We start from the raw sequence: 13198 nt of genomic DNA on the forward strand, positions 1-13198 counted from the left end.
TGGGTTGCCACCAAATTGTTGTTGATGCCCCAAACCAATTGGACCTTGAACCCAGCCCTTATAGGGGGTAAGTCAAATGAGATGGGTCTCAGTCGCATGAAGTAAGAAGTGAGTTTGAGCTCCAGTAAGCAGCACACCCCTGGAGAGCTTGAGAGCACTGCTGCTGAGTACAGGAATGAAGGCCAAGCTAATTGGACTTCCTTAGAACACCAACTGTGGATATCTACAGAGTTTTACAGCAGAACCTTTAGGAACCTTTTTGACATTAATTGTAAGACTGCAATTCTGACACCTAGTTATATTTTATTATACTTATTGCACATTTTCCATATTTAGCATTTGGAATATAACAGATCCCAAAAAAAAAACAAAAAAAAAAACAATTAATGAGGTCAGCTAAACATTCTTGGTACGTTTTTTCCCTACAATTCATCAATGCAAAGCTTCTTTTAAAAGTACTCCTAAAATTAAATGGCGATTGAGCCAGAAATAAGCAGGCAAACAGAGCCTCCTCTGTGGTTACATCCTTTATCTAGTCACAAGGCCCGTTCTGATGACTGCTCGATTTGTGTTCCTTTCCCAGTTTACACCACTTCCAAACACATGCTGCTTTGTCCCACAATTTCTTTGAGGATGCGCCGAGCGTTGAATGTGAAATTCATCAAATTCCGGGGTGGGGGGTGGGGGGTTGTGAGGTCTCACTGGCACGACAGCATAAGCACTCACAGAGGACACGGAACATTCTGTGATGTTTCCCTTTTCCGTTCGTTTATTGGCACAAGACAAGCTTCTGTTGACATTAAATAACAAACTTCGGCTTGACAGCCGCAGCTGTTTCATAAAAGGAAGCTTATGAGAGGGGAAATACAATAAAAATCAGGACAGAGGGATGTTTGTCAGCATACACACATCAGACAGGGGGTACGCACAACAGAGCTGCTTTCCCCCAAACTTTCATTATGGGAGGATTTGCTACCACAAAGGCTGTGGACAGAGAGGCTCCAAACCAGCCGGGCCACATTTTGTGCACAGCCAAAAAGCAAGGCTTAGATCTCATACATCAGGCATTCTCTCACATACATGCGGCTCATAGAAGATGAACCACCTCCTTCTGTCTGTGAACCGCGTGTCCCAGAATGCATTTTTGACTTCTCAACCATGTTTTTACTTTGAGATAGGCAACTTCATACATAACAGCTCCTCAAATGAAGGCATCTTTATTAGGATGGGCCCCCCCCCCAACTATCATTCTGACATGGTTAACCCTGCGATCAAGCTAGTGCTTCAGCCTGACTCCACTTGGAGAGAGCTGAATAACTGCAGCAGTGCTGTGCCTAGATGGATTTCCCAAACCAGGGCGAGGGGGGGTTGGTACTGTGGGTGAAACGGCAGGCGGTGCGCGGTTGCCGCTCCTGGCAGCTGGCTGTGGAGGAGAGGGGAGGGGAGGAGTGGAGCTGCCTCGGCCTCTGCAGCTGGTAGCCTGCCCTCTCTGCCCCACAGCACAAACATGCCAAGGCTGGCTCCGCGCCCCACACTGCCCACACAACCGCTGCTGCAGGTCAGACAGAGGGAGGGAGACAAGGAGAAGTCAACAGGAGAAAGAGGGAGAACAGGAAGAGTGAGACAGAAAACAAGGGACTAAAGGATATTCAAGGTTAGGGCTGAGCCAGGCACCGACAGCGCGTATACATGTGGGTTCTGCTTCATTTAAACTACCAGCAACTTGCTCATGCCTTCAAAGGAGTTATTAGGTCTTAGTTAAGTCAAATTATGAATATACAGTTGTGTAAACAGTCCATTTTGCCTTTGCCATCAGCAGAGATGTCTACCTCATACTGAAGTATGATGTATACTGCTCATAAATACACTTCTCACACTACCACACAAGTTAAAAGTGATCACTCATCCCCACTGCCCAACTCGTACATACACATACAAAACCAAAACCAAACCACCACCACAAAAAAAGTTAAAGAGGTTAACAACACTGGTCCGTTTCTCTTGTCCTGATGACCAGTAACGCCTATGGTGTTTTGTCAGGTTTAGGCTTCAGTACTTCCGACCTGACCTGCAGAGGGGCAGACCAGAGAGGACTAAGGGATGAAGATGGGGACCACAGGGCAGGCTTCCTTGACCTGGTACAGTGGTTAGGGGTGGGGCTGGGGACACGGGGTCAGTGCTGGCTGCTGGGATACACTCTGTTCCTCAGGACCACCACAGGGGGGAGGTGGTGACGCACTCCTGGGTAGTGCTGAATGTGGTCAAACCATCGGGTTACATTCAAGTACCTCTCTTTCTCCTCTACTGCAAGCTCCATCTGTGGGAGGGCCAGAGAGGTAGAGATGATACACATACTTAGCTGCATTGTTTTTTAAGAAAATAAATAAATGAATGAATGACTACACAAACATGGGAGTAGAGATGCAAGCAGCTAAACTAATTTAGAATTAAAATAAATCTGAACAAAATCTCCCCTGACCCATGACCTTGCTACTTATTTCATTCACTTAGTCAATTTCATCTCATGTCTCAGAACAATGTGAGCAATTCAATAAGCAGTCAGTTCTGTTCTCCTCCCCTGCTTCTCAAGTCATTTTGCTTCTTTCCAACTTCTTTCTTTACTCTTGGTCATTCTTTCTTTGTCTTATCCTGTCGCTCTTAAAGTTATTCTGTCAGTGTCTCGCCTGACCAAAGTCACTCAGTCTTCCTCTTGCTTGTGTTCCTAAAGTCATCCTGTCCAGCCTGCAGTTGGCACAAAGATGGGGACTTACAACGATGTGGTGGATGCCATAGTACATCAGAGCATCTGCCAGGGTGAAGCAATTCCCAGCCATGTACACCTTATCCTCTAGGTACTGGTTCAACTCCTACAGGACAAAGACACCAGAAGAACACAAAGATTTACTCTTCAGAGACTTAAACAATTCACCACTTCCAAAACTATAGTCAGTGAAAACAAAACAACCACTCTGACAGGTTGCATTGGTTGGTTGTTTCCAAAGGGAATAACAATAACACCAGCAGAGGATGAAAATGTACTTTCAACTGAGGAAAATGTATTGGCAAGAGAAAGCTGAGCTCCATCTGTGTTATTTTGCCTGTCTCTGCATAAAGAGGGCATGATGGAGCTGGAGTCCACATGGCAGTTTGTCAACAATACTAGGCACCCGTTCAGAATGCAGCTCGTTTCTGATTTGGAGTATTGTTTGATAGGCATCAAGACACTTCTGTGCTCCGAGGCCTAGAAAATTCTCTGTTGGCATCTGTCTGCTCTAAATAGTAGCTTGTGATAAATATAAATAAATAAATAAAATAATAAAAAAAAATATGTATTTTGCATACAACGATAAGGTAAGTATAGGTATTGCTATATTTAAACAGCTGTTTCATATGGAGAAAATAATATTTTTGCTTGACCGCAAAGGTTTAAGCAAATATGCAAACAATAATTGTTAAGCATGCCTATGATTCCATAGAGCATATTTAATCATTAAAACACACTGATCATGATAATGTTGCTGCTGCCATGGTTTATGCTGGGTAAAGGACATGTACTGCGCACAACGGTGGTTGTTTTTAAACCTCTGTTAGAAAACTGCTTCTGCTTACTGGGAATTATTCCATTTATATCAGTATAATTTGAAACAAAAAAAAGAATACAAAAAAGACAGAGGAAGGTAATCTCTTAAACCTAGTTAATCTACTTTACTTATGTGCACAGTGGATTAATATGTAATGGGAGTGCAGTATGTATTAAGTGCAGCAGAGCACAGATTGGTGCTTCAAGTAGTGCTCTCCTCTACCATGTCAAACTTACTTAACAAATCAAAACTTTTAGCCCAATTTGGATGTGGCCAGATGATGCGAGGGTGTTGTGCGAGTTATGTATGTATGCAGGACCCATGGGACAGCAGCATGCCTAGCGCTTGTGTGCTGTACAGCTTCGAGTCTTTAGGGCTAATGGAGTGAGTGAGTACTCAGTGGGTTGTTAGGCATGAGGAGGCAGTGGCGGCGCATGGGCCCGGCGCAGAGCAGGACTCGGCCAGGCACACTCGCTCGCCCGCGCTGTCTCTCTCTCTCCCTCCTGTCCAACACACGCTCGTCTGCCCTGCTCCCCTGCAGCTACACAGCCAGCCAACCCCCAACACACACAGACTTCTTACCGATGTGCTTAAACATTAAAATGGAACAGAACACACTAGTGCAAAGCTTTAGGCTCCTGTCTTAATCATCTGAAGCTTGTGAAAAACTGCACCCTAACATCTGAACGTGTATGTCATGGAAGTCCATCTTGAGAAAGAGCATTTTTATTAATCAAGCTTACAATATTTTTTAGCAAAAGATTTAAGTGCTTTTAAATCCAAATGGACAGATTTCTCTGACCCAGATTTTAAAACAAAGTCATAAAAGTAGGACAGGTTTTCTACAAAGCATAGGTATTCAATTTCCAATTATCTCCGGTGGGAACCTTGGTCCCTGAAAGTACGTCCGCAGATCTTTTTGATGCCGACCTCCTTGCTATCGCTGTGTTCGGCTGTTAGATGCAGACCCCCTGCCACCTCCCAAGGACGGAATCTGTGGTCTCATGGGTGCTACTGAGCTGCTCAGACAGCAGGCAGTCTGGGCTGGTCACTGCTGGTTAAACAGACACTATTACACGTCAATTGACAAACCCCTGGTTGGCAGTGACAAGAGAACACGAATCGTCTGGAAGATTTTACAAGGCAAACGAGACCAGTTTCCTAGTTCATTCAAAGGGCTGTTCAAAGGACGTCTTGAAAACTGTGTTATTTTGCTTTTCACATTGTTAGTAATAAGGACACAAAGTGTGAAAACGACATCCCTCCTGATCTTTTTTTCTGGCTTTGAAAATGTAAACATGAGAAGATGTGTTCACCTGAAGCAAGGAACACTACCTCATTAAAAAAAACAAAACAAACAACAAAAAAAAAAACCAACTATTTGTAGCATTTAAAATTTTGGGAATAGGTATATGCAGGTAGGATGAAGATAAGAGTGTGGGGATAGGGTTGCAAAATAGGACATTCCCAAAGCTAAAATCACTATTATTAATTGCATGAGCCAATTAGACTGCTGCTTTGCCTATGACTCAACCTAACAAGTCAGACATGTGCAATTACTTCTGGAACAATTTGTGAACAAAAGAAATCCGAAAAAACAGAACGATTACAGTGCTAATGCATGTAACTGTAGCACAAAGTTCTATGACGTATTCATCCTTTCAGACATATTCCAGGATGATGGCAGGAACGGGTACAATTCCAAAGTAAAACTAAATGAGCGAGTCTGATTACTTTGCGGTGTATCATATGGCCAGTGAAAAAGCATGACAGTGCTTATACGTCAGTTCTTTCGATTCCTTCGGCAACATGACACACTACTTTTTTGAGTGATCAGGCAACGTGGGTTTTAAAGGGAATTAACAATTATTGTACTGTTATTACCAATGCTTTCTACCACCATAACTGGAAAAGAATAGGTGATTGGTGGAATATGGAATATGAATATTCAACACGAGGCAACAAAACAGATTAATTTCTAACCACACACATCTGCTGAGTCTATTCATGCCGATTTACAGTCATACATGACATACGGCCTACTACATCCACAGCAGCGATTTCAATCACTGAACTGTGTTTAAACTGACTGCCCTGTTACCTTGAGTATGACCTTGACCTCATCTTTAGAACAGCCATCCAGTCGTGTTACTCTATACTCCAGCCACTGCTGGACAACCGCTCTCTGCTCAGCCGAGTCGCCCAGTAGCTCTGTCCTCTGGGCCTCGCAGACAAGGTGGGAGGCTATGGTTACCAGACCAACCAAAGCTGAGCCTTGGTTGTTCTGCAAAACAGGAACCTAAATACACAAAGAAATACACAGTCACTGTAAATTAGAAATTTACCAAATAGATATGGAGATTATATATATATAAAATCAATTTAGCACATTTCATAATTCTAGCTCACCACCTTTTTAATTGCCTACTGTTTCCTCAAATAAAACTGTAAGAGCTTTCACTGTAAATATGCATCTTTAAACATTCGGGCTAATAATGACACAAACACCTGGATACTTTTTTATCTCCTGTGATCCACGTGTCTTCTCAAGTATACTGCAAGGTGTAATATGCCCATGTAGTGACACAAAGTACAAAAAATAAATTCAGCGGGTTTTTTTTGTTTTTTTTCCCCTATATCCAACCTTTTTGGGCAGTCAATAGAATCATATTTGTGAGATAAGGCACGTTTCCTAGCAGCTATTAGCCAAGTGAGCAGCTTCCTCAAACTTGTAGCGTTAGGTATTTCATTCATCAGGCTGTACACTCTCCCTCTGTGGACACGCTTAGCTGATCATATTAGCTAGCCAGCTACTGGTATCCGCCTGAACACACAAGTCCTGCGTGAGAGGCTTGTCCAGTCTGTCAAGCTGTACCATGTTGGTAAAAGGTTATGATTATTCACTACTATACTGTACCATGTTGGTAAAAGGTTATGATTATTCACTACTAGCTGTACCATGTTGGTAAAGGTTATGGTTATTCACTACTAGCTGTACCATGTTGGTAAAGGTTATGGTTATTCACTACTAGCTGTACCATGTTGGTAAAGGTTATGGTTATTCACTACTAGCTGTACCATGTTGGTAAAGGTTATGGTTATTCACTACTAGCTGTACCATGTTGGTAAAGGTTATGATTATTCACTACTAGCTGTACCATGTTGGTAAAGGTTATGGTTATTCACTACTAGCTGTACCATGTTGGTAAAGGTTATGGTTATTCACTACTAGCTGTACCATGTTGGTAAAGGTTATGGTTATTCACTACTAGCTGTACCATGTTGGTAAAGGTTATGGTTATTCACTACTAGCTGTACCATGTTGGTAAAGGTTATGGTTATTCATTACTAGCTGTACCATGTTGGTAAAGGTTATGATTATTCACTACTAGCCGTGTATTAGCCAGAGAGCTAACATTAGCGCACGTTACTAATGCTATCTTATTGTATACTGTAAACTCTATGGCTTCTAGCTAGCTAGCTAGGGAACTACTAGCATATGTGTACCTAAAATTCAATGCTAGTAATTTCCCGCAACAAACCTAACTAAATGAAATGTGAAGACTCACCTTCTTTTCTCCCTGAGTGCTGTATTTATTCGGCTTTTTCAAGCCAAGACATTTCTCCAACGAGGACAGTTCTTTCAACGCCATCTTTGCTGAAACGGGAACGCAGTATAAACGCAGACGCTGATTGGGCAAAGGATTTAGCCACACCTACATAATAACCTGCAGTGGACTGTCGCAAGCGAACACCAAAAACACATTTGACAAGATGACGTGCGTAATGTTTACGATTATCTTTCAGTGCTACAGAGGAAATTATAGTATCACATAGCCTATTTTGTGAAATGGAAACTATGTTCAGTTTTCGCTTGTTTCATGATTTATGACACAAAGATTAGACTGATTATGTAGTCTATAATCCACAATCCACAATCTACAATTTCCCTGTAGTAATAAAAAGAAAGCTACATTTGTAGATAAGACTTGTCAGCAATAAATTAGAATGTATCGTGCCGCACCTATGTAGATATTGCATTTGCTAAAAGCAAATTCATAATTCTGGGTCCAAAACAAGACATCTGAATCCACTTCAATGAAGGAAAAAAGCAGTCTACATTATTAATTTGTCTGAATTTGGGAATTTAAATGTATGTTTTCAAACAGATAACCTCTTTTAATCACATTTGTATATTTATGTCTTCCACTGTCCGGGCTTCTATTTCTCTGTTTTCTGTGTCTGTCTGGATTTAAAGAATCACTGAATGACTCCTCCATAAAGACGTGTCAGCTGACAGCCAAACGGGCTGAAGCTGATGGGGTGGAGCTTATTGACTGCGTGTGGGCCAGGTGCAGTGACATCCTGGTACGTGAGTAAGGGATAGGGGTTCCACATATATCTTTTTCCTTACAACAGTCAAATCACAAAGTGTCACTCTTATGAAAACGCCAATGTCAAACCTGTTTGCATAGAGAGCTAGACATAGAAAGAGAGAGGGAGAGAGAGAGAGAGAGAGAGAGAGAGAGAGAGAGAGAGAGAGAGAGAGAGAGAGAAGAAATAAAGTTGAGAAGTCTCATCCCTCTGTTCCTTTATTATTTCATGACAGAGATGAATATCCTCACATTGAAAAAATTATATTTAATTAAAAAGCTGATTCCAAACCCACAAGCTCTAAACAGGATAACAAGGAACATCTATGATTCTGTGTATAATTTAAGTGGAATGCATCCACACATTTCTGTGGTCCTTTTTTCCAGCCCAGTTTGACTTTGAATTTGAGCCTGTATTCCGTGCTGTTCTGGTTTGCATGGCATCCTCTCATTCTGCACCCTTTGCTGTGCAGACGGCCATCATAGCATCCTCACATATGCTTCTCTTTATTCCTGTCAAAAGATGCCCCTATGGAAACAAACAAACAAAGCATCTGTCCCTAATAGCTAATTAATAGAGTGCAAACAGACAGACCTTCAGAAATGATTAGATGGCAGAAAGCAAGGTAAGCCTAGTTTGCCTGCTTGCTTTCCTTTGTGCTTTTGTTTGTATGCAGACGCCCATCACATGCTTTTAAGCCAGCAGGTCTAATTTAAATGCATGCCTGCAGTGAGAGAATACACTGCAGCAGCAGAATGCCTCGGAGCTGCCACTTCCTGTATATATAAACAGGTTCGGAGGACAGAGATCCTCACTCCCAGGAAGCATGCATAGCCTGTGGGAGTTTGCTGATGTCGATTGCGATGCACAATACAGGGTCAGATTTGTAAAAGAAAATATACGGAGAGGTCACCGATAACACCATGAGGGTCTTATGTCCTCACCCGGGCCTGTTCACCATCTTTCACTTCCTTTTTCCTTCTCTCTTTTCCTTTTTCCTTCTCTCTCTCTCTCTCTCTCTCTCTCTCTCTCTCTCTTGCTCTCTCTCTGCCTCTCTACTCTGATTTTGTCTGGCCAGGCTGCATAACTTGCTTCTAGCAGTCTCTACTTCTGCGTTCCATAGCCTGTGAATGCAGTAGCCAGTGCATATTTAAACCTACAGTAGTGGCAGGCAGCATCCGACCAGTTGCAAGAACACATGTGCAGGCTGTCAGTTGCTGTGGTTGCAGCCATATCTCAGCCCACGTGGGGACAGGACAGAAGACAGCATTTAGGCACTAGGGGCACAGACATTGCACTGATCATTATCCACACAAATTATTTAGGAGCTGAGGAGAAATCACTACAACAGCCATATACAGGTGGGTAGGATGTGGAAAATATCCAAAAGCAGAAACTTTATCTCTATAAACCCCTACATTTAAATTTAGCTCTTGTCCAATAACAATAAAAAAAAAAAAAACGAAAAAATGATTTTTGTACAGGTAGGTGTAGAATGTAATTAGAACAAAAAATATTTTATGAGCCTGATTTCTGAATATGGTTTAGACCTGGCCTACTAATGAAAATACATACTTTTGGCATATAACTATGAGGCTGATCAAATCAATCAGAACGTTTTTGATTTACATTATTTACTTAATTATTTATATGTATGAGACTATAATTATATAAAATAATATGAATGTTTTGTTTGATGTCAGACCTGATCCCAGGGATATTTTTTGATCTTTCATAATTTTCTTGAATTCTATAATAGGCTGTTTTTCTAGTTTGAAAAGGTGGCAGATGAGGCAACTTGGGGCCATCTAGAAGCTTCTAGAGTGCCAGGCTAATTACTTATATCCCATCAGAGGACTAACAACCTGCCTCATCTCAGCAGACAACACTGCTTATAAAACCGTTGTCTTGCCACACTACTACACACACACACACACACACACACACACACACACACAATGAAAAGTGACAGAAAAACAAAGGCGATTTGGTGCCATTTGACATTATTAACTTTTTTTTGTGATGCCGCTCGCATTAGCATATACAAGGTAAAACTCTTGAGAGAAAACTGTAGAGAGACAGTGTGTGTGTGTGTGTGTGTGTGTGTGTGTGTGTGTGTGTGTGTGTGTGAGAGAGAGAGAGAGAGAGAGAGAGAGAGAGAGAGAGAGAGAGAGAGAGAACTATATTGTGAAAGGACACTTCTTTCGTCCTCCTCATGGCTTGCCAGAGAAAGGTAAGGTTCATCCGAAGGCCTCAGGAGCTGCTCAGCACCTCATGCCTGGTGGCAGCACTCTCTTAAGACTCTTAATTACACTGTGAACCTTTGGCCTGGAGCACTGTTGCCTCCTCATAAGAGGAATATCTACAGGGAACATGGTGATTATTATATGCTGTGAAAAGTCAGATGATCTTTGTTGGAATTGCCCATTGGCCATGCAGGTTATACATGGCTTAGACAAATTCTTGGAGGAAACTATTACAGTCATACTTTTACAATGCCCTCTAGGATAATTGTACTTGTACAGTGCTGCACTGTACACATGCATGTGTGTGCGCGCGAGCACACACACACACCCGCACACACACACACACACACACACACACACACACACACACACACAAGCAAACCTTTCTCACTATCCAGATGTTTTATGAGACTAGATCCAGTAATCTGTCACATTCACAAGTCATTCAATATTTAACCATCAGGGGGCACTGTGCCTCTTCCAAACTCTTTACATTATAAGACACCCTGGACAAGCAACTAAGAGTCTTTTCTTTTCTTTTCTTTTCTTTTCTTTTCTTTTCTTTTCTTTTCTTTTCTTTTCTTTTCTCCATTTATTTTTAATATGCAGAAAAATCCCTCTAAAATGCACTGCCAAGCTGTTGTGTGGCCTCACAACCTCTGTTTAAATGAAGAATTAATGAGAGAAACCAAGTCACATAAGGAGCAGTGAAATGCCTATCATCCCATTGCCTCTGACCAAAGGTACATTAATGGAAAAATGATTAAAATATAACCTTTCTGTCAAGACATTTATGCTCTTTCAGATTAGGAGAGTGGATGATAATGTACTGGCATGCAATCTATAATGGACTCCAAGCTATGGGACCAGCAACATGTTACCTAGGGAGAATCTTCAGAGAATAGATCAGGTTAATGACCTTGGGTGCAATCTGTAATACTGTGATTAATACAAATGTAATTGCCATTATAACTTTGCTTTTGAATATATTGTATAAATCCCTGAATAATGCCTTAACAGTGACTCAAAACCCATCTTTTTTTACTCTTTTAACTGTGTAACTCTGCCCATGATAATATTTAGTACAGCACTCTCAACCCTGTTGAAAAGAACGCTTTTCTCAATATGTGTGTGTGTGTGTGTGTGTGCACCAGAGAGAAAGCGAGAGATGGTCTAGGTGACAAGTCCACACTCTCCCTGCTGAGATGATCTATATGAGCTCAGCTTTATTGGCAATTTTAGCTGTGGGACAGCTGAGGCTCTGGCCATGATGAACACACACACACACACACACACACACACACACACACACACACACACACACACACACACACACACACACACACACACATACTTTGTGAAAAGAGAGTGATAGATAGATAGATAGATAGATAGATAGATAGATAGATAGATAGATAGATAGAGAGAGAGAGAGAGAGAGAGAGAGAGAGAGAGAGAGAGAAGATATGTAGAAGTAGCATCCATATGGACATGCAACACTGAGCAACTTAAATCAATACATCTAAATAAAGTCAATATATTTATATATATAGCTTAGGAAATACAAACAAACAATCACATAAAAAAAACTTCCTGTGGAACTTTTTTAAGGAAACTCACAAAAAAAGACAAAGTAACATTGCATGAGAACGTTACTTGGGAGAGTGAGTATCCTTAACTTGGCAGAGCTTTTGATAAACTTGGCCCTGGGCATCAGAGACACCAAGCAATAATACCATTTATCCACATATGTTAATGAATGTCTTACAGATTAATCATGTGATTGGTCGTTTCTTTAGAAAACTGGATTTACATTAACACATTAGAGTATTGTTTCTCAAGTCCGACTGCATTCCCGGGCAGTCCTCCTTAGCATATTTTTCATTTATTTCCATGGGTAGCCCACCAGGGGAAGTCTCAGTGAATTGGCTCAACTGCGCGGAGTCTCGCAGCTTCCGTGCTGTTTCCTCGGGCAATTCTAACACCGCTGGCCTGAAAGACAAGCCTACAGAGTGACGAACACCATGAAATAGGCCTGTAATGAATAATCACGCCACTATATGTTCCAGTCGGAACAGGGCGCCATTAACACACTCTCTGTCTCATGGAGCTAAATCAATTTCTTCCTCTCACACCCAAACGCACGCCTGCACACAAACGCTTTCGAATTCGCTCGGGCGCGCTATTTGACTGCACTTGGACTCGACAGCTGTTTTACCAAAGACAGAACACGCTCTTCCAGCCTTTCTGTCTTTTACGCATGAGGGGCTGTTTTGTTGTCTATCGGGTCGTGAGAATATGGTTGTCCATTAGACCAGAGAATGGAAAGGCCCAGTGGGAGCATTCATGGCATTAACTTTTTAGATCATATCGTGATGAAATGACAAAGTTTAAGTTTGCACGCTGGAACTTCATGTGTGCGCATTTGCACCCACACCTAGTTTTTGTCGCTTCTTCTCAACTGTTTTCATGGTGACAAGGCCCCTTGTTCATCCCCCTTTCATTTCCTAATTAAGATGATCACCTGCTGATAGTCTGACATTTAAAGGCCTCATTTGCTCTGCGGTGAGGCATGGCGGGACCGGGCAAGGCCGTAACGCGAGTTGACAGCATCGCAGCACAGGGCGTCTCCATTATTGACCACATACGAAAGGCACAGATCCGTTAGTGGCTTCCATTAGCTACTGTTAGAGCAGAGGGTGTGGGTGGGATTAGGAAAATTCACTTTTGGCGTATAACTATGAGGCTGATCAAACGGATGTTGCACAAGACCGCTGCCGCTGTCTGGAGAGTGCCTTAGGGACAACAGGACCAAAGCGGCCAGCAGCCACGTAAAGTTCATAAAAAGATAAAAAGTGGTAATTTTGTGTGAGACAGAAACGATGATACCACATGTTTGTATTGGTCTCTCTCTCTCTCTCTCTCTCTCTCTCTCTCTCTCTCTCCCACCACAACCTATTTATCTTCAGATAACTTTGTCAGATTGTCAAGCAAACT

The 13198-nt window shown here is 42.0% G+C and overlaps 1 protein-coding gene across 2 annotated transcripts; it reads right to left on the minus strand.

The window, feature by feature from the left end:
- Positions 1-741: 741 nt before the first annotated feature.
- eef1e1 (eukaryotic translation elongation factor 1 epsilon 1) lies at positions 742-7294 on the minus strand. Of its 2 annotated transcripts, XM_027013631.3 has the most exons (4): positions 7151-7294; positions 5683-5880; positions 2772-2867; positions 742-2317 (listed from the first exon to the last, which is right to left on the minus strand). In XM_027013631.3, the coding sequence occupies exons 1-4, from the start codon at positions 7232-7234 to the stop codon at positions 2174-2176; spliced, it is 522 nt and encodes a 173-aa protein (XP_026869432.2). In that variant the 5' UTR covers positions 7235-7294; the 3' UTR covers positions 742-2173. The 2 variants fall into 2 exon arrangements, with proteins under 2 accessions (XP_026869432.2, XP_081575205.1); XM_081719079.1 differs by lacking the exons at positions 742-2317; positions 2772-2867 and adding an exon at positions 2882-4122.
- Positions 7295-13198: the final 5904 nt, after the last annotated feature.

The sequence above is a fragment of the Electrophorus electricus genome, chromosome 1 (genome assembly GCF_041902795.1).
Source record: "Electrophorus electricus isolate QZ-2024a chromosome 1, ASM4190279v1, whole genome shotgun sequence".
NCBI lineage: Eukaryota > Metazoa > Chordata > Actinopteri > Gymnotiformes > Gymnotidae > Electrophorus > Electrophorus electricus.

What these genes read in the sequence shown, in the direction of transcription:
- eef1e1 (XM_027013631.3), bottom strand. Translation starts at nt 7,234, where the DNA reads ATGGCGTTGAAAGAACTGTCCTCGTTGGAGAAATGTCTTGGCTTGAAA. An exon ending in GCACTCAGGGAGAAAAGAAG is followed by an intron (nt 5,881 to 7,150) that starts GTGAGTCTTCAC and finishes TTGTGTATTTAG; the next exon opens with GTTCCTGTTTTGCAGAACAA. An exon ending in AGGTCAAGGTCATACTCAAG is followed by an intron (nt 2,868 to 5,682) that starts GTAACAGGGCAG and finishes TTTGTCCTGTAG; the next exon opens with GAGTTGAACCAGTACCTAGA.